Below are 26,782 nucleotides of genomic sequence, written 5' to 3'. Positions count from 1 at the left end.
GGACCCCCCTACCCGGGGCTGGGGGGTGTTGGGGACCCCAACCCCCCCCCCCGTGGGCCTTGCCCCCTTCCCCCGGTGCAAGCGTGGGAGCCCCCTGCCACGGGGGCCAAAACGGGCCCTTGCGGGCAAAAGGCCCCTTCGGAGGCGTCCGCCCGGGTTTGGGGGCCGAAAGCGGCGTTTGGGGGCCCCCGCTTTGTCCRCTCGCGGTGGACCCGCGCTCGCCGGCGCTTTGCCCCGGCTCTCGGCCCCTCCGTTGTTTTTCTTCCGCCTTTGTCTCCTCGCTGCATTTAACTAGTTGCTCGGTGTTATTTTCACAGACCGCCCTGAGCGCCTTTTTCCAGGAAACGAACATTCCCAACAGCCACCACCACCACCAGATGGTAAGTGAGACCAACTTCACGCCYGCCCGGCCTCGCTCCGCCGCCGGCGAGACCCCGATTCCCGGCGGGGGCCCTTCCTAGCAGCTCCCCTTCCCTCCTCCCTCCCTCCCTCCCTCCCGTGCGCCCAACGCCAAGGCGCCTTCGCCACCCCGCTGCCCTCCGGAGCGGCCGCCGAGGCCCCCGCGATGCCCCGGCGCCGCCTCCCCGAGCCCCCCRGGGCCGGGCCGCGCTGGCGGGGGGCCGCGGCGGGCGCCGAGCTGTCAGCTCCTCTGACAGCCATATTGCTCTGCAACCGGAGAAATACACAGCCGGCAAATGTAAACACGAGCTAAAATGTCTGCCAGGAAATAGTTTGTCTCCGYGAGCATCTCGCTGCGAGTCGGGCTCGGGGGGCCGCGGCGGCGCCGCCGCGCCGAGTCCAGCTTCGCCCAGCGCCGCTTGACCTTGGCTGAGGGCAAGTCCCTCCGGCAAAGCGGAGGAAGTTTTCTTCTCTGGGTGGGTGGTTGTTTTTGTTTCTTTTCTTTTTTTTTCCTTCCTCTCTTTTCCTCCTGTTGAGGAAACTAAACCGTGCCGCGTGTGGGGGTAAAGAGCAGATCTAGGCTAAGCCGAGCTGATCTTTTTTTTTTTTTTCCTCCTCCTTTTCTTACGCCTGCTGTCGGGAAATCTGCAGCTGGCCCGAAATCTCTAGCACCAAAGGGTGTCTCTCGGAGAAACCTAATTTTACCGGGCCGGTTCCTGCCTCGCCAGCTTTACCCTGCTCCAAACCTTTTATTTATTTAATTTTCTGATGCAAAATTTCTCCCGTGTTGCAATAAGGCTTATTGCAGAGGAGGCTATCTGTGTGCTCCAGCAAAATGCACTTTTCCCCTAGTCCTGGGCACGGTGAAGAACAAGTCTCAGCTCCCCAAAAACATAGTCGGCACTAGGCAAGGGGGAGCCGCGGAGGAGCTCRAGGTCCCGCACGCCAGCGATGGGGCCAGAAGTTCGGAGCTAACCCAGCACCAAAATCGCCGTGTTTGGGGGGGGRAGAAGCCTGGCTGGAACACAATGGCTCTCTGAGAGGAACTAGATTTTTATCTCGTTCCTTTACCGTAGGAGAAATCTGGTCCTAGAGCTTTTATTTGTAAATTAGCTGGAAAATTCCCAYGAACAGGCTTTCGGGTGGCTGGAGGACAGGCTTTCACCGAGTTTGCAGTTGTCAAGCCCTGTTCGAGCTAGTGCTTCGGAAAGCTTGTGAGATATTAATCTCATAAGGGGGGGAAAAAAAAAGTCTTTCCCAGTTGGAGAAGGAAAAGGAGACGAGCCAGGAGCTGCAGGCCTGAAAGTGTTTGAAAAAAGCTCAGCAGGGCGATTCCTTCCCAGTTTGAATCGGTTAGTGCTTGGTTGCTACAGGAAGTTTGATGCAAAACAGGTTGTGATGAAACACACYGATTCTTGGTATTTGCACTCCTTGTGAACGGGGCGAAGCGAGATCCACCTCGGACCTGTTTCGTTTCCTTTAAATGAAAGGAGACCACAACGTTAGCCCTGAATCGTTACGGTTCGGCCCCGAAACACTCACGTCCGAAGCACTTTGGACTCCCGTTTCTCAAACRAGAGGAGCGGCACGGCAGAGCTGGCCCCCTTTTTGCTCGGGAAGGAGGTTTCTGCCCTGGGTCAAAGCCCGGTTTTGGGGACGGCATCGCCTCCAAAGGGCACCTCGTCCTGCCCGGTGCCTCGCCGCCTCCTGCTCCGGCTCGCCAGTCCCTGACCCGTCTCGCACAACGCGCCTTGGGTCAAAAACACAAACTTTTCTCTCCCCCCTCCCTGCTTTAATTTCCTTGCGGCCAGATAGGCGTTAATCAGGGAGTTTGCAGGACAAGTTGTGCTCCGCACGGTGACAAGCGGCCTCCAACCGTCTCTCCCAGATGCTCGTCCGATTCCCCCCCGTTGCATTTTTGGCATTTTTGCTGCTATTTCCCCTGCCCCAAAGTGTCTTGATCTCGCTGCAGCTTCACATGCCTCGAGCCGCTCTGTTCGGGGCAGGGACAGAGGTTAAGACGAGGGGCTTTACAACCGTAGTTTCTATTTCTTTTTAAAGCCAAGGGAGAACAAAGCTCTGAGTAAACCAGTAACAAGTCGCGGCGCCGCGAAGCGCCTTCGCCCCCGCGCCGCCTCGCGGGCCTCGCGCGCCGGCCGGGCCCCTTCCCCGCCGATGGGAGATACTCCCCGCGGCTTACGAAATCTCCTGCCTGTCGTTAAGCTTAGGAAGATCCTTGCCGAAGCTGTCGGGCCTGAAGCGGGATGGAGCCTTTTGGCAAGCGATTGCGAGCGGCTCCTTTAAAAAAAAAAAAAGAAAAGAAAAAAAAAAGAAAAGGTGTCGGAGGAGGAAGGCAATAATTATACAGCAATTTTTTTTTTTTTAATTAATCTTGCAAACAACACTGCAGAAGCTGAGCCGCGTGCCCCCTCCAGCAGCGTGTCTGACCTCAGCCCACAGCTGGTATTTGGGTTGTGTGCATATATATATATATATATTTTTTGAACACACTCGCTTGAAATTAGAGCCTTTTTGCAACAAATCTCTCTCCAGGTACTGCCAAAAGCACAGGCTATTTAAAATAAAAGCTGGCTTAGTGCGAGTTGGAGGTGAGCTCTGAAATTAGTTTCTGCAGAGATCCAGGCGTGCAGAGGGAGAAACGTCCCCGGCTCGCTGCAGCCCTCGGTGTTCACCCGGCGGCGCCGCGCGGCTGCGGGAGACCCCCCGGACCCGCCGCCCCGGCAAACCGCTTATCTCCTCCGCTCGTTTGTTTTTTAATTGCCCGGATTGAAAAACAAACTCGGCACAGGCTGGCATCTGCCCTGGGGGTGAAGGTTCAGCTCTAGATGGGCCTGTGCCGCCGCCCAAGGACTTTCCGGGTGCAACCAACCCCAGGTACCAAATGGATCGCGACCRTCCTGCTCCAGGCATGGGCAGGCAGAGGAAGCGATGCATCCCGAGCAAAAGAGGTGGCCCAGGTTATTGGAGACGTTTGGGAACAGGAGCTGCTTTTCCCATGTGTGTAGGGCTGGGAAAGCCTGGTGCAACTCTACTGAAAAATCAATTTGGCGCCGAGCCGCTTCCCCGTTGCCGTAAGGAGCTGCTACGGCTTTATAGCGGCACGGGAGCTCCGGCCCCTCCGTCCCGTGAAGGTCAAACACGCTCGGGCCGGCTGCACGGCGCTGCCGAGGGCAGAGGTTTCTCCGCGGGGCCGGGAGAGGCCGTGGGGACGTCTCGCGCGATGCCCCACGGCGCGGATCGCCCTCCTGCCCCGACGGGCGACGCTTGGCGCATCCCGCCGCCTAGTCCGGCTCCCTTCTGCAAACGGGGCGCTGGCCGGCAGGACGAAACGCGAAACGCGATGGCGTTAACGCCCTGCGGCCCGCCCAGACCGCACGTTTTGGGAACGGAAAACGCCTGCTTCCTAGCAGCGGTGCTGGAGTTTTCTCTAAATCCCGACGTTTACCAGAAACGGCCTGGGAAAAGGATAAGAAGAGCCAAGGGGCATCCTGAGACACGAATTCGGGCGCTTGCTGGGCCGGCAGTGCCCTCGTCCCACATTTTGCCTGCTACCAGGCCCGGCTGTTTCAGCTGACGGGATAAAACCCCCGGGAAGCAGGAGATGCAGGAACTCCTCCTTCTCGGAAGTGTTTTACTAATCCCAAATTGCTAAAAAGGCATCTTAAACCTCGAGGGAGGAGACACTTCCAGAATCCCTTAGCACCGCAACGCGACCGCGACCCTCTCCTACTGCCGCGACTCAGGCGTTAGCTGCTTCCTTGGGTCGTTTTGAGCTGCGCTGCGAGCGCCCGCCCGAACGAGGGGGACGGGGACGTTGGCAGAGCCGGCGCTCCCGAACCCTGCGCGCCGGGGTCCGCGGGAGGACGAGCCGGGAGGCGTCGAGCCGCTCTCGCCCCTCGGTTGAGGCGCTCCTGCCCCTCGCCCCCGGATCCCGGGAGCCCGGCCGCGCTTGCCCCGGGTTAACGCGAGGTGAATTCGCGCCGCCTCGCCGGAGTTTTGCTGGGATCGGCGAGCGGGAGGGGAATATTCCTCAAGATGGTTCCTCCCCTAGGGACAGCGCTAGACAAACTGCGGCTATTTTTAAACCCGGCGCGGCGGGTGCGTGTGCAGCCAGCGCCGCGGTGCAACGCCGCGAGCCGGCCCGGCGCCCTCCGCTTSGCCCCGGCGAGAGGGGGCAGAGGGGCTCCCCGGCCGCCGGGGGGATTTTCCCCCCGCTCCTTGCCGGGTGCGTTGCTTYTGCAGGAGGAACCGGGTCCCCGGGACTTCCTGCCGCTCGCGGGCCGCGGCCGGGAGGCTTCGGCCCGGATTTTCCTCCGCCCGCGYGGCGAGTGGGCGGCGGGATTCATTGCGAAAAGGGCCGGGGCCGGGGCCGAGCCGCGGGAAGAGGCCGGGCCCCGAGGAAGGAGGTGGAGACGCGGTGCTAAATTTAGCCGGATACGCAGAAGCCGCCGGCTTTACCAGGAACGGCGCGGGGCGGCCGCCCCCCGCGGAAGCGCCGGCRCTGCCTCGCTCCCGCCGCCTTGCCTCATCGCACGCAAACCGGCCTCGGCGGCGGGGCGAGAGCGGGGATTCGGGCCGGCGGGAACCAGCCCCTTGCAGGGAGCTGCCGCAGCTGGAGGAGCCTCGCGGGGGCTCCGCTCCGGAGCCGGGACCCCCCTCGGCTCCTCCGCCCCGCGCTTCGSACCGGGGGTAGGTTTTGCGATCACGACTGCCTTTGTGGCCCCAGAGGGTTCGCAGCAGCGGTTCGTAGGRTGCTTTGCTCCTGTGAGATCTGCGACTGGCCGAAATTCCCCTTGCACGCTCGGGGGGGGACGGGGCGACGCAGGTCCGCCCGCTTCCCCATGTCCGAACAGAACGGATCCGGACCGGGTCCCTTCTAAGGAAGGGAACTAAACTACCGGGCTGTTTTGGTCTGCTTGCGAGTCGCTGGCCAAACGCGTTCAACGCCGCTTGCACGGAAGGGAGGAAAGCGGCTCCAGGGAAGGCGTCCGGGTCCCCGCGACTAACGGATCCGTCCCCGCTTCCTTCCCAGCCCCGGCGCCGCCGTGGCTTGATGACGGGGATGGCGCGAGCCCCGCACGGGGATGCCGGAGACACCCCCACGCTCTGCCTCTTTTTTTATTGCCAAGCCGCACATGGGCCAGGGGGAAGCCCTGGGAATTTCAGGACAAAAAAAATTAGGGATATGCTGGAAACCCTCCCCGGGGCACAGCGCTCGCGGCAGGCAGCCCCATGCTCGCAGGGCTCGGGGACGTGCACAGCGCCGGGGCCGCTCTTGGCTCCGAACACCCACCTGGAGCTGGTGCTACTCCATCCCAGGTGCACGGAGCTGCATCCCGTCGGGATGCCCCTCGGTCATTTGGTGCCCGGTGACGGGACCAGGCGCCGGCAAGGTCCCGGCTCCCCGCAGCGCCTCCAAACCCAGCTCCGCGCTCCTTCCCCACGCCGTCTCCTCTCTTCCCTCGCAGATGTGCACCCCCAGCAACACCCCGGCCACTCCGCCCAACTTCCCSGACGCGCTCGCCATGTTCTCCAAGCTGCGGACCTCGGAAAACCTGCAGAGCAGCAACAGCCCCATCACCTCCATGGCCTGCTCGCCGCCGGGCAGCTTCAGCCCCTTCTGGGCCTCGTCGCCCCCCAGCCACCAGCCCGCCTGGCTGCCGCCCTCGTCGCCCACGGCCCACGGCCTCCACCACCACCTGCACCACCCGGCGCCCGCCTGGCCCCCGGGCCCGCAGCCCGGCGCCCCCCCGCAGCAAGCCGTGGCCACAATGGACGGGCAGAGATAAGACTCGGCCGCCGGCGGGGGGGGGCGCGGGGGGGGGCAGAGAAGAGGTTCGGGAGATCAGGCCAGGGCGTTCGGAGCAGGGCGGGGGTTCCTGAGAAACGCACTGGAAGCATTTTCTAGGGTTTATTCTTATTTTTCCGGGGGTGGGGGGGGGAGGTCACCGGCCCACGGCAGCCTCCTTGCCAGAGTCGCTAACTGGTCTTTTCTCCTTTTTTTTTTTTTAATATATAACTATAATATATAAATATATCTAATGTATATAAATCCAGAGAGAATGAGCAACGGGCGGGTTGCCGACGGGCTGGGAGGTGGCGCCGCTCGGCCGAGCGCCCCGCGGGAGAGGGGGGGCTCTGACGCGCCGGGTCCGAGCACCCCACGCTCGCTGGGATGCAAGACGGGGAGGGAGGAAAAAATATATATAAAACCCCAAACGAGTGGATTTTCAGCACCCCTGGCTGCAATGGTGCTGCGCCAGCCGCGTGCCGCGACCCCTTCCCGCGCCCCGGCTCGACACGACGGCGGCGCCTCTGGATTTTCCCGGACGCTTGTTGCCATGACTAAAACGGAGCGACCCTCCTTCGGCTGCCGAAATTCATCCCGGCTCGTCGCACAGCCACCCCGCATCCCGCTCACCGGATCCTCCCCGTCTCCGCTGCCCGGCCGGGCCCTGGAGATGCTGTTTGGGAAGCCGAGCTGGGGGCTGTGATTTAGCAAGGTGATGCCCCCCCTCCCTGCCGTCCCCGCGGCCGCTGCTCACAGGCCCTTCCCAGAGGAGGAGGGAAGAGGGGAGCCCGGGGGAGGTTTTTTAGTTTTCAAATCAATCTTGCTTAAAAAAAAACAAAACAAAAAATAAAGATAGGTTGAAGGGTTTTTTTATTAATTTAAAAATAATAAAAAAAAGAAAATCACTTTTTTAACACCAGCAGTCCCTGCCTTTTCTCTTTCCTGGGAAGGCGGCTCTCCGGCGGGGAAGCAGCTTGGAGCAGGGACTGAGAATGAGGGCGACACCTTCCCGGTCCTCGTCCCCGCGGAGAGGACCCCTTCCGTGGGGCCGCCCCAGCCGGGGCAAAACACCAGAGCTTGCGAACCCATCCAACGGCATCGAGGAGCCAATATCCCCCCCCCAGACCCTCTCGCCACAGGGCTCCGTCACCCTCCAACCCGTGTGACGAGCTTCCCAGACCTCAGCGCTCCGACGATGCTCAATCCTGTCTCCGTGATGGGGGACGGGTGCGAGGGCTGCCCGATGCTACGGCACCGCGGGCTCCACCAGCGCCCCTGGAGTGCGCCAGGATGAGCGTTTTCCAGCCGAGCTCCCAAACCCAGACCTGACCAGCCACCGCGTCCATCCCCATCCGCCTGCCCCGTGTCCCCACCTGGCATCGCGCCGGGGCAGGCAGCTGCCAGGCTTGAAATGAAAGAGCTCCCACGTCTCCCCAGGTCTGTTTCCGCATGCGTATCCACCCCCATGCCGGGGGGGAGCAGCTCCAGCCTTTCCCAGGCCAAGCAGGGCAAAGACAGGGGAAAAACCCCACGCCGACCGCAGCTGAGATCCAGCTCGGCCCCAGGGAGGGAGCAGGTGCCGCGAGAGCTGCCCCGTGCTTGGGGCCGGCGGGATGCGCCCGGCCCGGCTCCCCGAGCCTGGCAATGCCGAGGATATCACGGTACGGCTAAATAAAGAGCCTCGACACCGAAAAGCGACGGCGCCAACACCGAGACCAAACCCGCCCCTCCGCCCGCCGTCGCCAGCGGCCGCCAGCTCCAAAACATGGATTTGCCAGGGACGGGCAGGAGCTTTTTGCAGGACTCCACATAGCCAGGAGCGACGCAGGGGTATGGGCCGACTGCGTCTCCCACCCAAAGCGACCCCAAAGGTGACCGCAGGCAGCCCGGGCCTCGTCCTTCATTCGCCATCGGCAAAAAGCTGCAAAACTGCCCGCGGAAACACGCCACGTCCTCCTCGCCCTGGCGCGGCTAGCGGCTCTGGCGGCACCCGGCAGCGCCAGGCTGCGATTGCAGCGAGGTGCCGCGTTACAGCGCCCATCCCACCCCTCGGCTGCTTTTGCCGCTCTGCTATTTTTAAAAGTACCTAACTGGAAAATTGCACGGGAAAAACGACTTGCAAAGTGCTCACGCTCACCCAAATCGCATGCCGTGGGGCTGGGGATTAAGCTGCCTGCACACCCCGGGCCAGGCCGGGTGCCGGGAGCCTGTCGTTAGCGCTTCCCCGGCCGCTGCTAGCAGGGCAGCGCGGGCCAGAAGTGGCCTCATCCTGCTCAGGACCTTGCAAAGCCAAAGCCCCTGATTTAGCCTTTAAATGCCGGCATTAAATTAAAACCCAGCCTTTGCACGTTCCAGCACACCCGCTCCCCAGCCAGGGTGCAACAAGCAGCTGGGGTTAAAAAACCCCAAATGGGACCAGAGCAGCTCTGGGGACACGGATGAGGGACAAGGACCATGAAATTCAGGGCACAACTCCCATTCCCTCGGGAAGAGCAGCCCCGGACCCCCAGCACAGCACATCCTCCGAGACAAGCAGGAAAACTCCCCCCGCTCGGGGCTACTCACCCGCTCCGGCGGGAGCAGCGGAGCCGGCAGCAGCGGGGCCAAAGCAGGGAGCCGCTGCCGGGCTCCGGCTTTTGCAGGGCTCTGCCCAGCTGGGCCCGACCCCGCCGAAATCGCCCGCAGGTGGGCGACGGCCGGGCTGGCTGCGGGGAGCCGGGGCTCCCGACGGGGGCCAAGGGATGCGGGACGGGGTCTGTGGCCGCGGGGGGAGGGTTTAATCCCCGTCCTCGGGTTGCTGCCAAGGGGGCTTTGCCGGGATTAACCCCGTTACGGAAAAGGCACAAGCGGACATGGGCGCTGGATGCCTGCCAGGCATGGCGGGGGAGGGGGGAACCGAATCCCCCTAAATTTGCTCCCCCGAGTAAGGAAAGCTGGGAAGCGGTGCCGGTGCCCTGTGTGGTGAATGCATGGATGCCACCTCGCCGCCGCCCGGCGCTCACCGCTCCGCGTTTCGGGGAAAGGGGAAGCGGCGCGTGGCCGCGGTGGTGCCAGGCAGCCACGTGGCCACTTGCGGGGATGTGGGGAAGCCCCGKGCCGGGGGGGGGGGGAAACGGCCCCGCGCCTCCGCCTGCCTCCCCTGGTCCCGGGGCTGCTGCTGCCGCTGCTTCCTGGGGCTGCCGTTTCCCTGCTGCTACCCAGCCACTAATGACATGACGTGCGCTGGGTCTCAGCCCACTGCGGGGCTCTTTCACCTCCAGCAGGGAATCGCGGCAGGGCAGAAGGGGCCGGGGAAAAGCCGCGCCGAGCGTCGCAGTGGCTCCCGCGAGCCGGGGGGGCTGCGCTGCAGCGAGCCCGGCTCCTGTCCCTTCCCGGCGGCGGTGGCGCAGGACGGGGACAAGGGCAGCGGCAGGTGGCAGAAGGGCGTTTTGCTGCTTGGAGATGACAAGATCAGCTCGGCGGTGCTCGTCCTTCGGGAAGGGGGTGGGCTGGGGGATTCACCGTGTCTCCATTGAGGCACTGGAAGCCCCAAGCCCCTCGCCCAGGTGCTGCCCGGGGCCAAACGCTGATGCCTGGCGGGTTTCGGCCTGGCCTGAGCTCCTGTTCTCACCTCTGGCCACTCCAGGGGCCGCCGGAGTTGGGGTCTGCGGGATGAAGCCCATCACCCCCAGTTGGGCCAAGAAACCCAACCGCCCTGGCAGGGACAAGGCGAAAACCCACCGGGGCAGAGGGACGCGGGGGCACATCCAGGCGCCGGGGGCCTGCATTAGACCGGAGCCGTTTCGGCAAAGTCCCAGGGCGCGCCGGGCTGCCTCCGGTGCGCCGTGCTGTTCCCCGGCCCCCAAGGGAAACAAAACACTCCCCGGCGACTCCGAACAAACGGATCAAGGGTAGCTCGGCCCGGAGCGAAGCAGCTGCAGTTCACCGCGGCAATAAATCAGGTGCCATAAAATGCCACTGGAGTAAATAAACCGGCGGCTTCTGACGTGGCGCGCGATGAAATAAGAAGTTGCGATCGTTGCCGAAAGCTGGGAAAAGGTGGGGCGGAGGCCGGCGCTGCTTCCCGAAGGAGCTGCAGGGCCGGGTACCGTGTGCTGCGGGACGGGGGCCCAGGGGCGCCTGTGCGAGCCGGAAACCCCCTGTGCCGGCATGGGGGTGCCAGGCACTGCTGCCGGTCGGAAGCTGCCGGACGGAGGGCCCGGAGTGCCCCGATAATGCGTCAGCAGCACGAAGGGCCCCCGAAAGCGTTTTAAACACCCAAAGGCACCGAAAGGCTGGAGCCTGCTGTCTGCAGCCTGCTCTGAGACACGAGCAGGAGCAGCAAGGTGGGGTTGTGTGATGAGCTCAGCCAGGTCTCTGCAAAGCGGCCCCAAACCGCTTGCAAACCCCTGGTGGGGACGGACGGACGATCCCTCCCCGTGCCCGGCTGAGGGATGCCACGAAGGAGACGGCACCAAACAGCTCCCAGCGCCGCGCCGGCCCGCGGCTTCCCGTCGCCCTTTATTGCTCGGCTTCCACCTTGGCGGGGCCGCCCGCTCGCCCGCTCGGCCCCTCGGCGGCGATTTCGGCTGCAGGGACGTCCCTTCCCTGCCCCTGCGGCTGGGGGGCGCCCGGAGCGTGGGACAGGGGACCGTGCGACGACGCTGGCCTGTCCTCGGGCGACCCGGCGGTGCCTGGGGGGAAAGCGGAGAGGTTGATGCGCCCGGGATGCCACCGTCCCGTCCCATCCCGTCCCCTCCCGTCCCGTCCCGGTGCCGCCGCCGCGGGGGGGCCGTACCTGGGGCGCTGCGCGGCGTCGAGGCGCTGCGGGGCCGAGAGGGCAGGACGCCCGCGTCCTGGGCGGCCCACGGCCTGYGGGACGAGGCGCGGGAGAGCTTGTCCTTCTTTCTCAGGGAGCCTGGCCGGAGGGACGCGGGTGGCACGGGGCAGGCGGGGAGGGTCCCCCCRCTCCACGCCGCCCCGGCGCCGGACCCCTGCCCCGAGCCTGCCCCCGGCCTCACCGTCCTTCCCGGCGATGGCGGGCAGCCGCGCGTCCCTCCGGCCCTTGTAGACGTGGCCGTCCTGGCCCAGGAGCTCCACCTCGTCGTGCTGGAAAGGGAAACACGGAGCGGCGCCGGCTCCGGCTGCGCAAACCCGGCTCCCCCCCCCCAGCGGCGGGGCAGATGGGGGGAGGCTGGTTTTAGGACACCCTGCCCCGTGCTTTCCCTGCCCAGATGGGAGCCCAAAATAGCCTCCAGCTCCTGCGGGAGGACAGAAGCACCGTCCCGTTTCCCACCCGTCGCGCGGCAGATCTGGCAGCAGCTCCGTCCCGAGGGATGAGGAAGCCAGGCTTCACCATGCTGCCATTACTGCTCCATTGAGAAAGACTCCCTCTGCTCCATGGCCTTGGAAAGGCAACAGAAACTCCCGGGACCCCCAAAAGAGTCTTAATCTCCGCAGTGCTAATGACCCAGCCCGTGCAACGAGCGGGGGAAGGAATCGGAGAGGCAGAGACCAGAAAAAACTCATCACACGTGTGTGGCTTCAGTGCCCTGGATGGACTTCGAACAGGGTGCAAATAGCCCRGCCCCAAAAGCGGCGCAGGCTCGGCCCAGCTGAGCCCAGCACGGACCAGCTTTCAAGGATGGAGCCGAAACAACCGGTGTTCCGGGYGCTCCGCGAGAGCGGGATGCGCCGCAGAGTCCCCCCAGTAGGACCTGGCATCCCCAAGCAGTGGGAACCCACCAGACCCCCCCCCCCCCCSCCGGTCCCTACCTTCACCAGGGCGAGCAGGGGGTCGGGCTCGGGCTGCCCGGGGCCGCAGGGCGCGAGGTGCCGGAGGCGGGCGCAGCGCCGGAGCGGGTGGGCGAGGGTGTGCCGGCCCCCGCAGCGCCGCGGCACGCGCAGGTACCCGCACTCGGCCGCCCGCTCGCTGTGGGGGGGGGGGGGTGCGTGGTTTTTTTTCCCCCCCACGGCGGGGGTGTCCCTACCGCGGGCGCGCGGGGCCGAGGCACGGCAGCTGCAGCAGGTCCCTGATCGTTGGGCTGTCGGCTCCGGCGCTGCCGCCGTAGCGGAGCTGCTCCGGCTCCACGTGCCGGCTCAGCTGGTCGTGGGCGTAGCGCAGGCTCCGGGCGCCCCGCTCCAGCAGCGCAGCGTCGAGGGGCGAGCGGGACCCCGCCGGGCCCGAGCGCAGGCTGCAGGGGAGGAAAAGCCGCGACGGCATGACACGGCCGCAGGGGAGCCGCAGCGGCACCCCAAGGAGCAGGGGCTCGAGGTGGGATCCGCCTGCCCGGAGGCATGAGGCCAGGGGGGGGAGCGGAGCCGTCTCTGCTGCGTGGGGGCATCCCCCAGCTGCTTAATTTGGGGCGCTCGTTTCGCAAGAGGCATCCCCCCCCCCCGCCCCCAGCTGTAAGGTGTCAAGCTGAGACCGGACACAACTCATCCCACGCAGCCTCGGTGCCCTTGAGCCGGAGAACCAGACGGCGCACGGCGGGGCGCACAGGAGTGGGGCTCTAACGCCACCCCGACTCCCAACATCTCCATCAGGGGACAACCCGGGCRATGGCCCTCGGGGGTAAGGGCAGGGGTGGGAGCGCTCGCGGCCCCCGCGAATCCCTGCCGGAAAGCACCGCGGCCTGAGGAGAGGGGCAGGGGCCGTCCTGCGCCCAGGCTGGCAGGCCCCGGGGGACGGGGACCTCTTCCCCGCGCCCACCCCGACACCCTACCTGCGGCTGTGCTGCCGGATCTGCTCCAGCTCGAAGACGGTGTGGGGGTGCATGGAGTGGCGCGAGGGCAACGCCGGCATGGACGGGATGGCCAGGACGTGCCTGCGGAGGGCAGGAGCCGTGTGTCGGCGGAGCAATAACCCGCCCCGGGGCTCGGCGGTGGCAGCGAGAGACCCCGGCCCCCTCCCTGGAGCCCCCCAAGCGCGGGTCCTGGTGCTCCCAAGGGTACTTACGGGCCAGGCACCAGCATGTTGAGGGACCTGTCGCAGGACACGCAGTGGAAATGAGCCAGCAGCTGCCTGCGGAGGAGCAAAACGGCTTGGTGAGCTCCCGGCAAGCAGGACAACGCTTGCCAGCGGCACAGAAAGGGGCTCGGAGGCAGGAGCAATGCGCTGCCTGCTTGTTTCCAGAGACCCGTGGCCCCGGCTGGTGCGACCGCTGGCTTTTGAGCCTGCCTTCCCGCGGGAACGCAGCCGACGGGGCTCTGCCTCCCTCCGCCCGCTGACCGAGCCAGCTGATTTCAGCCCAGGTTGACCAAGCGGAGAGGTCTCCAAGGCACCGAGGTGCTACCGGCTTCACAAATCAAGGTGGTGGGACGGGGGAGAGAGGTCATTCTTGGGGTGGCAGCCGGGAAAAGCTCAACCTCGTATTAGGCACCGGAGAATCCCCAGGGCAGGGGGAACTCCCTTAAAAACCCCAGCGCCGGGGGAAATCGCTCCTGTAGGCACCTGCAAGCCCCATCCCTTGGGAACGGGCAGATGTTGGGGCCGATGGGGACCAAAGGAGCGATTTGCCGCAGCTCCTGCCAGGCCCCGTCGTGCTGCTGCGCGTCCCTCGCCCGGGGGCAAACGCCGGGACCAAGGGATCCCCGGCTGGCGTTGAAGCACTGCTCCGGGGCGGGATTTACACCCCACGGACGACTCCCTTTCCCTCCCTCTTGCAGCACCTCGTGTTTGAGGCTGGCGCCGGGGGGGGCAGGAGGGGCTCGCGGGGCGCCCTCGCGCCTCCCGCCTGTTTTGAGCCCTGCGCGGACGACAACCTCCCCCGCAGCCTCGTCCCCGTGCAATGCTGGAAGCGGGCGGCTGGCTGCGATCCTGCTCCCAACGGGGCTGGGAATGGGGCGAATGATGAAATTTGGGGGGCAGGGGGGTGCAAAGACACCTGGCGTCTCCGTCGCGAGCCGAGGGGGAGCAGGGTCGGGCTGGCAGGCAGCGGGCGAGCGGCGCCGCTGCAGCCGCCCCCTCGTTTCGAGACGGGGCCGCCAGCGCTAGCCCTTCTCTCCGGGTGACTCGGGTTGCAACCGACGGGGTGAACCGAGGCAGCAAGGAGGTTTAAGGGCCGCTTCACCGCAGCGGGCAGCAAAATTGGGCAAGAAAGGCACAAATCTCGAGTCCGTCCGCCCCGCTGCGATGGCACCGTGCAGCCCCTCTCTTGCTCTCGCGCAGCAGCAAAGCCGTCGCCTCTCTCGGCCCGACGCCGCGGCGGCCGGGCTCTCTCGCCTCCAAACCGGACTTACCGCCGCTCGGGGTTTCGTCGCTACGTTTTTACGACGAGTTTTTCCACGGCTGCCCTGGCGGCTCGGCCAGCTGCTCGCCTCCGCGCTTTCGGCAGCGGGAGCCGCCGGCAGGGGCCCGGCGCGTGACGCCGGCGCGTTCCCGCCTGCTCTCCGTGCGGGACCTCGCACGGATTTCTACACCGCGGCGGCATTAATTCTGCCCCTGCACGTTTCCAGGAGGGCACGTCGCAACCGAGCTCCGCRCCGCCGCGGATTGCAGCCCTGCCTGGGGCAGCGAACCGCCTGCCCTCGCCCTTGCCCCAGGACGCCTTTGCACCGACGACGCCACGGTTTTGGCCTGGGAGAGGGCCGCCCTGCGGGGTGCCGGAGGGAGCCCTCGCCTCGGCGCACACGGCACACCAGCGCCCCTTCTAACGTCCTCGCTTCGACGGCGGCCGCGCCAGCGCACGCCACCTCCGCAGGCGGCTGTAACASTTTAACGCCGCTGCTGCAACCCTGCGATAGCTGCGGGCTTTTTCCTTAAAACCGAGGGCGTGAGCGTTATCCCRAAACGACTGGGAACCTGTTGCTCACTACAGGTTTGAGAAGACGAGCCGGAGCGGGGAAGGCTCGGCCATTACGTTAGCATCGTTATTGCATGACAAAGTTACCCTCGTTAAATCGGTTCAGCTCCAGGGCGGAACGAACCCCCGGGGACACGGTCCAAGGCAGGGATGAAACGCGCGGGGGCGTGAGCTCGCTCGCTTTAATCCAGCGAGTTCAAGGCTGGGGAGCAGCTGGCCCGCAGGGGTTTCAGCCTGCCCGGGATCCTGCCCCGGCAGCTCAGCCCCTGCCCATGCTGCTCACCCGCCGCGGGGCTCCGGCGAGCCGGGTCCGGGGGCAGCCGTGCCTCCGACCGCAGCGCGGCCACCGCAGGGACTCGCGGCGAGYGCCGGAGGGAACGGGGCTCGCCTTGCCCCCGCCGCCGCAGGCGTCCCCCGGCCCCTCTCCCAGTGTACGTACTTCCTAATTCCAGCCGCGTCGTCGGCCTCCATCCGCGGCGCCTTCTCCTGGAGCTGCTTCAGGAGGTTTTTCCAGCGTTCCTCCAGCCGCTGGCGGAACGGCGTCAGCTCCAGGCGGTCCAGCTGCGGACAGGACAGGACCTCAGCGAGCCACCTGCACCGCCGCGGCCCCCGAGGCTTCGGAGGGACCGGGAAGGGAGCCGCGGCCAGGTGCTGGCTGCAGTGCCCTGAGGAGTGCTCTGTTCTCGTGGAGGAGGCTGCAAGGCCCTGGAGGAGCCCGTCTCGTGCAGCCGGGGTTAGCCGATGAACCGAGATATCCTCCCGGGCTTGCTCGGTGTTGGCCCTGCCAACGTGGTTGGGTGCAGCCGATGTGGTGGAAGCAGGGACCCGCGTGAGCGGGACACCGGGACGTCCCCTGGGCAATTTGCGGAGGGGTCTACAGGGGACGAAATGCAGCCAAGTGAGCTGCCGGTGCTCTTCCCACCGCGGGAAGCCCCTCTGCCCCCCTCTCTGATGGGATTAACAGCTTTTTTGGGCAGAATAGACACCTCCAGAAAAACTGGCAGGAGGGCACATTGAAGGGAAAAGCTTTCTGGATCTGCATGGTGCAAATCCAAAAGCAAAGGGATGGGGTAGAGCAGGAGGCAAGGTTGAGAGCAGYCCCTCTGCTTACAAGGGCAGGAAAATGGGAACCGGATCGTGCACGAAGCACCTTCTGGTAGAAACAGCATCCGGCCCTGCTACGAAGCCAGCAGAGGTTTTTCCTCTGCGAGGGCTGGCAGGAGGCTGCCTCTCCACCACGCTTTACCTTGGAGTCCATCTCTTCAACGAGCTTTTGTTGGATTTGGTGCCAGTCCTGCTCCTGACCCGTGATCCTGTCCAGCACGTCCTGAATCATTTTATTCAGGTGCTCCATGGTTGCATCGAACTGGGTGCAACTGACTTTGCCAGCCAAGGAGGCTTTATCTGCTTTCTAGCAAAGAGAAAAGAAGGGAGAGTGATGGAGAAGGGACTGAGGAGAAAAGGGAAGGGCAGAATTGCAGAGCCTGCCAGAGGACGGTGCGTCCCGGCCTTTCCCTCCTCGGCCTTCTCCTCGCAGGGCTGGCCCTGTCCTAGGCCACTGCGAGGTGCTGTGGATGGTGACGAATCCGAACGCGCTACAGGCACATGGCCCGTCTCACCGCTCCCCTCCGCRGGGTTAGTGCCACCACCGCCTGCCCCAGGGATGCACGGGGTGGTGGAGCGACTTAGCAAGGGACCTGCAGAAGGTCTGGAAATCGTCTCTCCCCAGGTAGCCTCCACACTACTTCTGTCGCCGAGCACCAAAGGGACAATGTGCGTTTGTCATGGTGCCTGTGACTGCCTTGGCTGACACTAGGTCCTGTTGACATCTTACCACATGGATTTCTGTCACCAGATCCTCCTTGTCTGCTTTCTCCTTTTCCAATTTCTCCAGAGACTGGAACAGAGCCTTTAAACACAGAAGACACCCAAAGATAAAGCCCAGCCGTGGCATTAGAGGGCCTAGGGTCTGCCTGGAAGATGTTCCTATCTGGAGGGGCTGATACCACCCACCTCAATATCTTTCTGTTTCTGGCGATGGTCATCCACGAGATCTCCTGTGATGGAGTTAAGCTTCTCACAATCCTCTTGCACCTGCAGTATGGTGGCCTGGATATGCTTCAGAAGTTCCTCGTCCTGCTTCATGGAGGGAGACAACAACACAGTGCTGTGCGACRGGTCGCTCGCTGCCCCACGGGGAGAACCAGGCAGGCACGGCATGGGGCAGAAGGTCTGATCCCTACAAATCACCCAACCCCTAGTACAGGCACCAGCCACCCCACGGCCTCCAACTCGGTGACCACCAGGCCAGGCACTTTCCTGCCTGCTTGGAGCTGGGGACATGGGTCAYGCTGAGGCACAGAGCATGCTGCCAATGTCGCCTCCATGGCAAACACCACAGCAGCCTGAACGGGAGCGTAGTTCCCCCATCCCCTGCAGCTTCCCCTGCCACCCAAACACAAATGCCTCCGGAAAATGTCTCCTGAGAAACCAGCTCAAGGGAGGATTTTTGTCTCTGGGTCACAAAGCGGGGACCTGAGGCACTGAAATCTGTAAGGGACTGTGGAGGAAGAGGACGCCAGCATCCAGCCTGGCCCGTGCAGCATCCAGACTAGCCTGAGACTGGGATGCCCAGCACGGCACTGGCACGTCCTTGCAACGCACTGGGTGGCGCCGCGGCAGCCTGACACTCCCCGAGGTGCAGTTTTCCTCGCCTCTAGTATGGGCTGTTCTTTAGGACCTGTCAGAGCAGCCCGGAGCCTGCTCGTCCTTCGCATTGAAGGATGGATACTGATGATGTCCCTCTAAACATCTGCACCGAGAGCCACCACTAGCTGCTCAGACCCACCACTGCACAGGGTGACATCCTTACACCTCAGATGGGTACAACCATCCCTAACTAGAGCCCCTTTCAGTGCCACCAAAACCCTCTGTGTCTTGCTCTCCTCCTGCCCCATGAAGCCATCCTCAGCTCCAGCCGAGCAGCCTGCCAGGTTAGAGATGACCCTGCTGTGGGCAAAGGGGGGACTGGTCCCAAGTTTCTCAGCCTGTGACCATGAGCTATTGGTGACACCAGGACAACATTTGTCCTAAGGCTTTTGTTGCCTTCAACGCTGTTGGCTTTGACAAATGCCCAGATGGGAAGCAGCTGGGGGAGCAGTGAGGGGCTCCCCTGTGGTAAAGCAAGAAAAGCTCAGCGCTGCCCAAGGATCCTGGCAGCCCCTTCCAAGCCCTCCGCTACTCCGTGCTGTCATCTCCCTACCTGGTTCCTYGCTGTCAGCTGCCTTGCCGCCTTGATCTCCGCCTGCCGTGCCATGAAAGAGTTAACCAAGTGCTGGAGCTGCTCGTAGCGCTGGAAGAGCTGCCTGACCTGCTCGCTGACGTCCAGGCTGCAGGCTGGGCACGTGCCCTGCGCTTCCTCTTGCCTCAGCTCCGGGCTGGCTGGCACGCTCATCGACAGCAAGGCTGAAGACGAGGCCATCATGTTCTCCATGACAGACCTCAGCTTGTTCAGCTGAAGCAAGGGGAGAGGGAATTGGCTTTGAGATGGGATGGCGGCCAATGAGCCCAGATGCTGCTGACTCTGCGCCAGTGGCAGATGGAGCAGCCTGGCGGGTTGAAGCAAGTATGCGGGAGGACGTCGAGACAACCCTGATGGGAACGCAGCCCCCCGGTCCCCTGACCTGCTCCTGCAGGTGGTCGGCCACATCGGTCACCGACTGCTCCAGTTTGGCTTTGGCCCCATCCTGCTGCTCTCTCAGCTCCTTCAGCTCCTTCTCTATCTCTTGCACCATGGACCTGGCCGGCGACACAGAAGGGTGATGAGCAGGGTCACGTCAGAGGTGGGGGCACCAAGACCCACCCTGAGCCCAGAGCGGCTCAGCCTCACCAGCCCAGCCACAACCTGCAGCTCTGGCACCCCTGAGCACCCCGAGCCCGGCCAGCAGCGGGGCAGCACCCGCCACTGGGGGACCAGCTCACCCGCACCCCCTCGTGCCCAGGGCTCCCTTCCAGCCCCGACGGCAAGTCCAGGGCAGGGCATAGGAAACCTTCTGCCTTTCTTTTACCTGAGACAGCCTAACTGCAGGTTTATCTGGTTGGTGCCCTCCGCTTTCTGGTCGGCTCCTGCCACCGCCATCCTTTCGACGATGTTCTGCAGCTGTTTGATCTGGGAACGGCGTCAGGGCGCAGAGTCGGGGTGCTGGCACCATGCTGTTCCCTGCGATGGTGGCCTGGCCGCCCCCTCCCTGCCCAACCCCCCTCCCCCCAGGCCTAAAGCAGCCCTGGCACCAATGGACATCACCGTGGTCCCCTTGGGGCCCAACTGCCACCTTCTCCTGCGTCCCACTGTCCTGCATTGGGGTCYGTTCTGCACCCAGCTCCCTGCTCTAAGGGCCACGGGGTGAAAGGACCACCGCCAGCCCCACAGAAACCACTCAGAGTGGTTTCCACCCCACAGAAACCTCCATGGTCCAGGTCTGAATTTCCTTCCAACTATCCGCCCACCTCCCCTGCCACAGCCAGGCCTTTCACCATCGTGACCGGTGTCCCCGCTCTGGGGAACGCTCGCAGCTGAATGGACAGGGTGGCAGTGGCATCGCTGTCCCCTCACCTTTGCCTTTTCGCCTTGCAGGTCGCTGGCCACGGTCTGCAGAGAGGCCACCCGGTCCAGGAGGTCATCCAGGATGCTGGGGCTGCTCTTCTGGTCTAGAGAGATGTGGTCCAAGGGAAGGCACCACTGGTGAGGGGGTTTTGCTCGGAATCAGCCTCTGGGTGAGACTAACCCCTGACTGCACGAGATGCTTAGGATTTCCTAAGCCACCGCGGAAAAAATTCCCCTGCCAGCTCCCCAGTTCATTCCACCAATCCCAGCAAGTCCAGACGTTGGCCAAACCGGGGGACTGCTTTGAGGTGAGGACTCAGAGATACCACGCGCTGAAACAATCCCAACGAGAGCAAATGCCCAGCGGTGGCACCAGGGCCCTGGGCAGAGCCGGGAGATGGGCACCCACCACCTGCCAGAGGGCTGCCCCGAGCCTCCGTGTTTGCAAAGAGCCCTGCTCCTCCCCGGGATCGCAGCCAAACGGGACACCCCGGCACTGGGACACAGGCTCCCCGCCACGTCCGACCTGCCCCGCGTGCCCCTCGCTGCCCAGTCCTGGGATGACTCCCTACCTGCCTCCAGGAAGAGCAGACGCAGCTTCTCGAGCTCCGCTCGGTCGCACTTGGTCAGCTCCAGCTGGGCCACCTGCTCCTTCAAGGCCGCGTAGAGGCTGCTGAGCTGCCCGACCTGGTGGAGATCCTCCTCCGGCTCCGCGTGGCGGCCGGAGGCGCTGGGCGAGCCCGCGGACTCCCGGGGCATGGCCAGCACGTCCCTCTCTCGCAAAGAGGACGCGGTCCTGGYGTCTGTGCCGGAGAGGGTCTCAGGCTGGTGGGCTGTTGCAGCGGAGTCTGCTGTTGGGTGGCCGCGCTGGGCTGTGGGGGAGCCTGCTGGGGCACCCTGTGTGCTGGGCAAAGCCTCCCGGCCCTCCTCAGGGCTCGGAGCATCAGTCCCTGCCCCCGGAGCACCGAGCCTGGCTTCAGGGGGGGCCGACCGAGCGTCAGGAAGGCTGGGTCTGCTGCCAAGGGGTCTTGGCTGAACCCCTGCACCTCCTGCTTGGACCCCTGGAGGTGCTGGCTGTGTCCCTGGGATGGTGGCCCCAGTGTGAGGGGACCCTGGTTGTGTCCCTGCAGTGGTGGCCTGGGTGCCAGGGGACCCTGGCTGTRTCCCTGAGACAGCGGACACAGTGCCAGGGAACCCTGGTTGTGCCCCTGGGATGGTGGTCTGGGTGTCTGGGGACCCTGGCTGTGTCCCTGAGACAGTGGCCCCAGTGCCAAGAGACCCTGGCTGTGACCCTGGGATGGTGGCATGGGTTCCAGGGGACCCTGGCTGTGTCCCTGAGACGGTGGCCCCAGTGCCAAGAGACCCTGGCTGCGCCCCTGAGACACTGGTCTGGGTGCCTGGGGACCTTGGCTGTGTTCCTGCGATGGTGGCCTGGGTGCCAGGAGAACCTGGCTGTGCCCCTGGGATGGTGGTCTGGGTGCCCGGGGACCCTGGCTGTGCTCCCGGGACGGTGGCCTGGGTGCCAGGAGACCCTGGCTGTGCCCCTGGGATGGTGGCCCCAGTGCCAGGGGACCCTGCTTGTGCCCCTGGGGTGCTGGCACCGGCGTCAGAAGCCCTTGTCCCATCTGTGGGAGGGCCCATCTGGGTGGCTGGGGCTCCCGGCATCCCTGCTCGCGTCCCCAGGGAGTCAGGCTGCGTCCCTGGAGTCCCCCCTCTGGGGTTGGGCTGGATCCCCGAGGCCTCAGCAGCCTCACCGAGGGGCTCGCCGGGGGAGGACCGGCCCATTTTGGCCTCCTGGAAGCAAAAGGAAAAAGGCAGCAAGGTTATGGTCAGGCACCAACCTCCAGCACCGGTGGCTGTGAGGGCAGCTCCCACCTCGTGCCGGGCCGAGCCCTGCCAGCAGCACCACCAGCCCTGGCCCCAAACCGCCTCTCATGGAGCCAAACTCAGCAGCACCCAAGTATTTCACGAGAGCCCAAAGCCCAGAGTCATTTCAGGAGGTGACCCAGGGGATCCTAAAACACCCTAGTGAATCCATCTTACGTGATGGCAAACCATTTTTTCCTCTAGCGATGGGATCAGACCTGCTGGACCAGACCCATTTCTCTACCCATGGGCCCCGGCTGTGTTTCAGGAGCAGCAGCCCCAGGTGGRATTTGAAAAACGCCGAGTTCCTGGTACCTTGTGGTGCTGAATACCTGGATCTGCCCCAGCATCGCTCCCGTGCACCCTGGAGCACGTCAGCTCCTGACCCCTGAGCCCTCGATGGGAGGGTGGCGAGTGGGTGTCCTGCCCAGCGCCGAGCAAGGACACAGGCATTACATGGTCACCCCAGGGTGTCTGCTGCTTACTTGCCCAGGAGCGGGCTGTCAYGGGTTGTCAATGCAGCTAGGCCTTCAGGGAGATAACAGTGCCCCTGCTCTAAATGTGACCTTTTCTGAACAGAAAACACACTGAAACCGTAAATTAGGAGCAGAAGAGCTGCCCTGCACCCATCCATGCCTGCATCCCGTCTCTGACCACGACGTGCAGGGAAGAGCTGGGCAAGAGCCTAGTGGAGCCTCCACCAAAGCCCTCCAGAGACATGTGTATCACAGCCCCGGATGGATTTGTCTCCCGCGACCGTGTCTAGGTGCTTTTTGGTGCGTGCAAACATTTAGTACATGCACCAGCCTGTGGCGAGGAGCTCCACAGCTGCATGGCGGATGCAAACCGCCTCCGGCTGCTGCTCCAAACCTCCCGACAGCGTTGCTCAGCTCCGTTCAGGATCGTGCCCTGACGCAGGGGAGCCGGGGGTCGCTCTCCCGGAGGAGCCGGGGAAGGGAGAAGCAGAAGAGGGGAAGCTACAGGCACCAGCGAAGCTCCYGTTTGCAAAGCGAGTGACAGCACGGGGACGCACCACCGCGCAGCCACGCTCGCAGACGTACCGTGTCCCTGTCCGGCCTCGCCTGGTCGCGGAGGAGGCCCGGCGGCCGGCCCTCGGCATCCCGGGGTGTCACCTGGAGAGGGGCGAGAAGACAGAGGCCAGTCAGGACATGTGAGCGGAGGGAAGTGGACACCTGCAGGGGCACCTGCAAATTAACTCAGGCACAAAACGGAGAGACACTCTATAGGGATGCTCCTGGGGGAAGGGAGCTGTGTTACGTTGGGGAGATCCTTATCTCCCCTCCTTCCCAGCATCCGCATGTTGTTTTAATTTAAAAAAATACATTAGCGTCCCTTTGGTCGATACAGGCAGGAAGGACTCTGCGCACAGCCCCGGCAGGACCGGCCGTGGGGGAGAGGAGGTAACCCCTGGCAGCGGTCCCATCTCTGCCCTCTCCCGGCAGTGCCAGGTCCCACGGAGGGACGCGGGGTCCAGCCCYGGGCCAGGCAGGTGGGCGCGGGGGGGACACCCCTTCCCAAAATGCTGCCATGGAGCTGGGCCACGTGCAGTGACGGAGCTACGCGGAGAGGCACAGGGATGGAGGAGCCATCTCATCCCCATCCCGCGGGCACCGGCGCCAGCTCACCGAGCCAAGCAGCTCCTTGATCGTTTGGATGTCCTCCTCCACGTGGAGCTGGATCGTCTTCACCCCGCTCATCTCGGTGAGGAGATCCTGGAAGAGAGCCATGGCCTGGAAGGGAGAGGAGGTGGTGTGAGCCCGGCGAGGCTGCTCGGGAAGCAGCCGGGCTACGCGAGGAAGGCGATGGCTCTGCTATCTCCTGGCGCCGGCCCCTTTACCCCCTGCTTCAGTTTGCAGAAAGCAAGGAGGGAACGGGCATCCGACCGGCTGTGCCGAGAGGCAGACCCGGCTAGGCTGGTTGACACCACATGGGGGGATTTATCCCACCTCCAATGGCTGAGGGCAGGGAGAAGGGAGAGCAGCTCCCCAGTGACCCCAGCACCCTCCCCGGGGGAGACGGGCAGCAGCAGGGGCCATTGCACAAGCCACGTCAGCAGGGACAAATCCAGACCTGCCTGCCCCTTGCCTGCCTGTGCCAGGCTTAATGCAAGGCTGCTGAAGCTAATCCGAAGGGCAAAGAGACGCTGCCTCCCCCTCGAACACAGCCTGCCAGGGAACGGCTATCAGCAACTGCATCTACGGAAGCAAGGAGAGATCAAGCACGGGCATGCCCTGAGGCCAGGTGAGCGTGGGAGCTACCTGCTCTGTGCCAGGGCCTCCCTGGAGTCACGTCCCCCACTTTGGGGACAACCTCTGTACAGGTGCAGCACCAGTGTTTTCCTCCAGATGTGCCAGCCCACGGCATGGCAGCTCGCTATGGTCTTTCTCTGGCCTTGCTGCCGCAGGGCCAGGGCCACCATTCTGACCCCAGAGCCCTTCCTGGGGACTGGCGGTCTTCCTCCATCTGATCCCCATCCTGGGGCCACCGACTCACTCAATGGCACCTTCTACCTCCCATGGCAGCGTTCAAAGTTGTGCTTAAATGGGGGAGATTTTATTCCTACTGTACCACCGGCAGCAGGGGCAAGTGAGAATGCTCTGGCTGGAGAAATGGCACTCATGACCTCATGACACTCATGCCATGTCCTACATAGCTCGACGAGGAAAGGGTTTGGCTACAAGCCTATTGGGAAGGGAGGACACTACCAGCCCAGGGCTAAATACAGCACTGGACACCAGCTTGGTGGCACAACAGTRTGGTGGTGGCATTGGAAGCCCACCAGGGAGGGCAACCTTGGGGAAACGTCCACCTTGGACATCAGAAGGGATCCTCCAGCGACACATGGGGATTTGCTATTGGAGATCAGGACCATCAAGTGCTCACTGAGCCTCTCAATAACCCCAAAAGTAGACCAGGTTCATTTCCTGCAGGTTATGGGGGGAACGGAGGGGAGGAGAGAGTGGCCGGGGCTGAATCTTCAGAGACGCTGAGAAACACACCCCTGGGAGTGAACAGGACCTACGTGCACTTGGCGCTTTTAAGGAAGAACTGGATCAGACCCATAAGGACTCTCTAAAGGTAATTCAGGAAGGACACAGTGCAACTGGAAGCAGCATTTTGATCGCAGCTCTTCCTCCCTGAAAGTCCACCCCGTTCCCTCAGCAAAGCCCAACACAACTTGCAACACTGGGCGAGCTCGGATTTCACCRCTGCTGCAAAGATCGTTTACCAAGGAGCATAATAGCTCCAAGGACGAGGCAGACTTGGCCATGGCTAGGCAGAAGAGAGGAGGGATGAACACGAGTAGGGCCCGTTATCAAAACCATGGCAGACATCAAGCAGGGACGGGTCCTTCTCTGGCCCCAACTCTAATTCAGTAGCAGCAATCAAGGTCTTCCTTTACTGCTGCCAGGGAAATAATTGGCATGGAAAAGCTTTTACAACATTCCTTGAACCAGTCAGAGATGTAACCAGAACCACATAACAGGCTTTTTGGTTGCTGTCTGTGCTTTTCCCCTGGGTCATGCCTGGAAAACGAGTTAACTCACAACCCCAGGGTAACTCTCAGCACGTGAGACGTGTGAGAGGCAACGAGCAGGGGCCCTGGCRTTCAAAACAGTATTTCCCCTTCTCACAGTTCATTTCTAACCTAAAATTACTCACTGTCAAAATGCCCCCTTTCCCTCCAGCTACATGTGCTAACTTAATCTTCGGGGGGCTTTTGCTTAAGACTTGGGAAAACTTTTGGGGGCTCTCAAGTCTTGTTAAACAACACAGGCTATTAGTGATTTCCCGGGCAGTCAAGCAACAATCTCCCCTGGCCTTCCCAAAACACACGTGTACAACTCATCGACATGCAACAGAGCTTCAAGAAAAACCYGGTCTGTCTGTGTTCTTGCCCAGCACTTCCCACTTGGCATCCTAAACCTTCGGTCAAATGGGGACACCGAGCCCAGCGCTACACGGTGGGAGAGCTGAGGGAGGAGGTGGCTCACCCCAAGCCCTGGAGATAAGTCTGCTGCTGCTCTGGCAAGGTCTGGATTAGGCTAGGTTTTAAGGACAGTTAAACAGCAGCGTAGACCGCAGAGGAAGAAGTGTCTCGTGGGGATAAGAGCAGGGCAGATAAAACATGAGCCAGGGAGGATCGAGTGTCCTCGCCCTGGAGCTTTCTGCACAGTCTTGCTGCCCAGGTCGCCTTAGCAGGGGCTCCTGGAGCTCTGYTTTAGGAAAGCTTTTACCTTGGAGACGCCACTCTCATTAGCTTCAATCTTTTTCTTCATCTGCATCATCTGCCACATGTCGGCCACCACGGAGGTGGCCTGCGAGCTGCTCTTGGTCCTCTCCAGCAGGTCCATCCCAGAAGGCAACTTCTCCAGGGTGGCCATCTGCTTCTCCAGTTCCTGGAGCTGCTGGCCCATGCCCTGTAGCTGGGCCTCCACTCCGACCACCTTCTTCTCCAGGCTGTYGTAGAGAGGCTTCTCCTTCTCCAAGAGCTGGGCCCTCTCCAGCAGAGGGGCGGGCGCTGCGAGAGGCTTCAGGCTCTCCTCCTGCATCTCCATCTTGACGTCCTGCAGGTCGAGGTGCTGCAGGATGGCGTGCAGCAGGCTGTGCAGGGCGTTGAAGTTGACGGCTCCGACCTCGGGCATCCCGATGGCGAGGTCCGCCAGCTCGTGCAGGCTGATCTGGGCCATGGCGGCCTCCCGYGGCACCTTCTTACGTTGGAAATACGGAGTGCGACCTTTTTTTTTTGGGGGGGGGGGGAAATAAAGTGTTTCAACCCGGAGCGGGTCAGGACGGACTGAAGTGCTCGCCAGCCTTCCTCCTCCTCCTCCTTGCCACAAATCCAAGGGAAATTGGTTAAACCCCATGCAAACCGATGGGATCCCGCTGGGAGGGCCAGGCTTCCCGGCTGGGGGGGGGTCTCCTTCCCGCCTCCCCCCGCCGGCAGGGTCCGGGCCGCCCCCGGCCCCGCCGCCCCCGGTCCCCCCGGTCCCCCCGGTCCCCCCCGGCCACGCACCGCTCCGGCAGCGGCCCCGAGGCACCTCCCGCCAGCCCCGCCCCGCGCTCTGAGCCCGCCCCCGCCCCCTCCCCATTGGCCGCCCCCGGCCGCTCCCCGCCGCCCCATTGGCCGCGGCCGCTGCCCACGTGCCCTTGTTTACACGCCCCTCCTCGCGGGGATACAATGTAGCGTTCCCAGTTGCTACGCGAGGGCGCCCCYCCCTCCCGTAAATACCGTAATTATCCGCACACGGACACGTACCGTAATTATCCATCTACGGATAGCTATCGTAATTTTAA

At 63.5% G+C, this 26,782-nt stretch overlaps 2 protein-coding genes and 1 long non-coding RNA gene across 6 annotated transcripts; 1 reads left to right on the top strand and 2 right to left on the bottom strand.

Annotated features, from left to right (window-relative positions):
- Positions 1-589: 589 nt before the first annotated feature.
- QRICH2 (glutamine rich 2) lies at positions 590-26,782 on the bottom strand. Of its 4 annotated transcripts, XM_026090508.1 has the most exons (16): positions 26,745-26,782; positions 25,723-26,222; positions 23,110-23,214; positions 22,525-22,596; positions 20,170-21,391; positions 19,607-19,701; positions 19,062-19,162; positions 18,678-18,792; positions 18,257-18,508; positions 17,008-17,133; positions 16,829-16,903; positions 16,241-16,405; positions 15,434-15,555; positions 13,149-13,214; positions 12,916-13,017; positions 590-2,697 (listed from the first exon to the last, which is right to left on the bottom strand). In XM_026090508.1, the coding sequence occupies exons 1-16, from the start codon at positions 26,755-26,757 to the stop codon at positions 2,445-2,447; spliced, it is 3,384 nt and encodes a 1,127-aa protein (XP_025946293.1). In that variant the 5' UTR covers positions 26,758-26,782; the 3' UTR covers positions 590-2,444. The 4 variants fall into 4 exon arrangements, with proteins under 4 accessions (XP_025946293.1, XP_025946290.1, XP_025946291.1 ...); XM_026090505.1 differs by lacking the exon at positions 26,745-26,782 and having other exon boundaries at positions 25,723-26,384; XM_026090506.1 differs by lacking the exon at positions 26,745-26,782 and having other exon boundaries at positions 17,008-17,130; positions 25,723-26,384.
- On the top strand, positions 4,896-6,647 carry UBALD2 (UBA like domain containing 2). The gene is made up of 2 exons (XM_026090525.1): positions 4,896-5,109; positions 5,889-6,647. Exon 2 carries the CDS (start codon positions 5,889-5,891, stop codon positions 6,207-6,209), a length of 321 nt encoding a protein of 106 aa, XP_025946310.1. The 5' UTR covers positions 4,896-5,109; the 3' UTR covers positions 6,210-6,647.
- On the bottom strand, positions 7,114-11,963 carry LOC112977769. Its single transcript, XR_003257635.1, has 3 exons — positions 11,212-11,963; positions 10,989-11,108; positions 7,114-10,884 (listed from the first exon to the last, which is right to left on the bottom strand). It is a non-coding gene; the product is annotated as an uncharacterized LOC112977769 (long non-coding RNA).

This window comes from Apteryx rowi, unplaced genomic scaffold (assembly GCF_003343035.1).
Source record: "Apteryx rowi isolate R43461 unplaced genomic scaffold, aptRow1 scaffold_86, whole genome shotgun sequence".
Lineage (NCBI taxonomy): Eukaryota > Metazoa > Chordata > Aves > Apterygiformes > Apterygidae > Apteryx > Apteryx rowi.
This window is presented reverse-complemented; position numbering and strand designations above follow the sequence as displayed.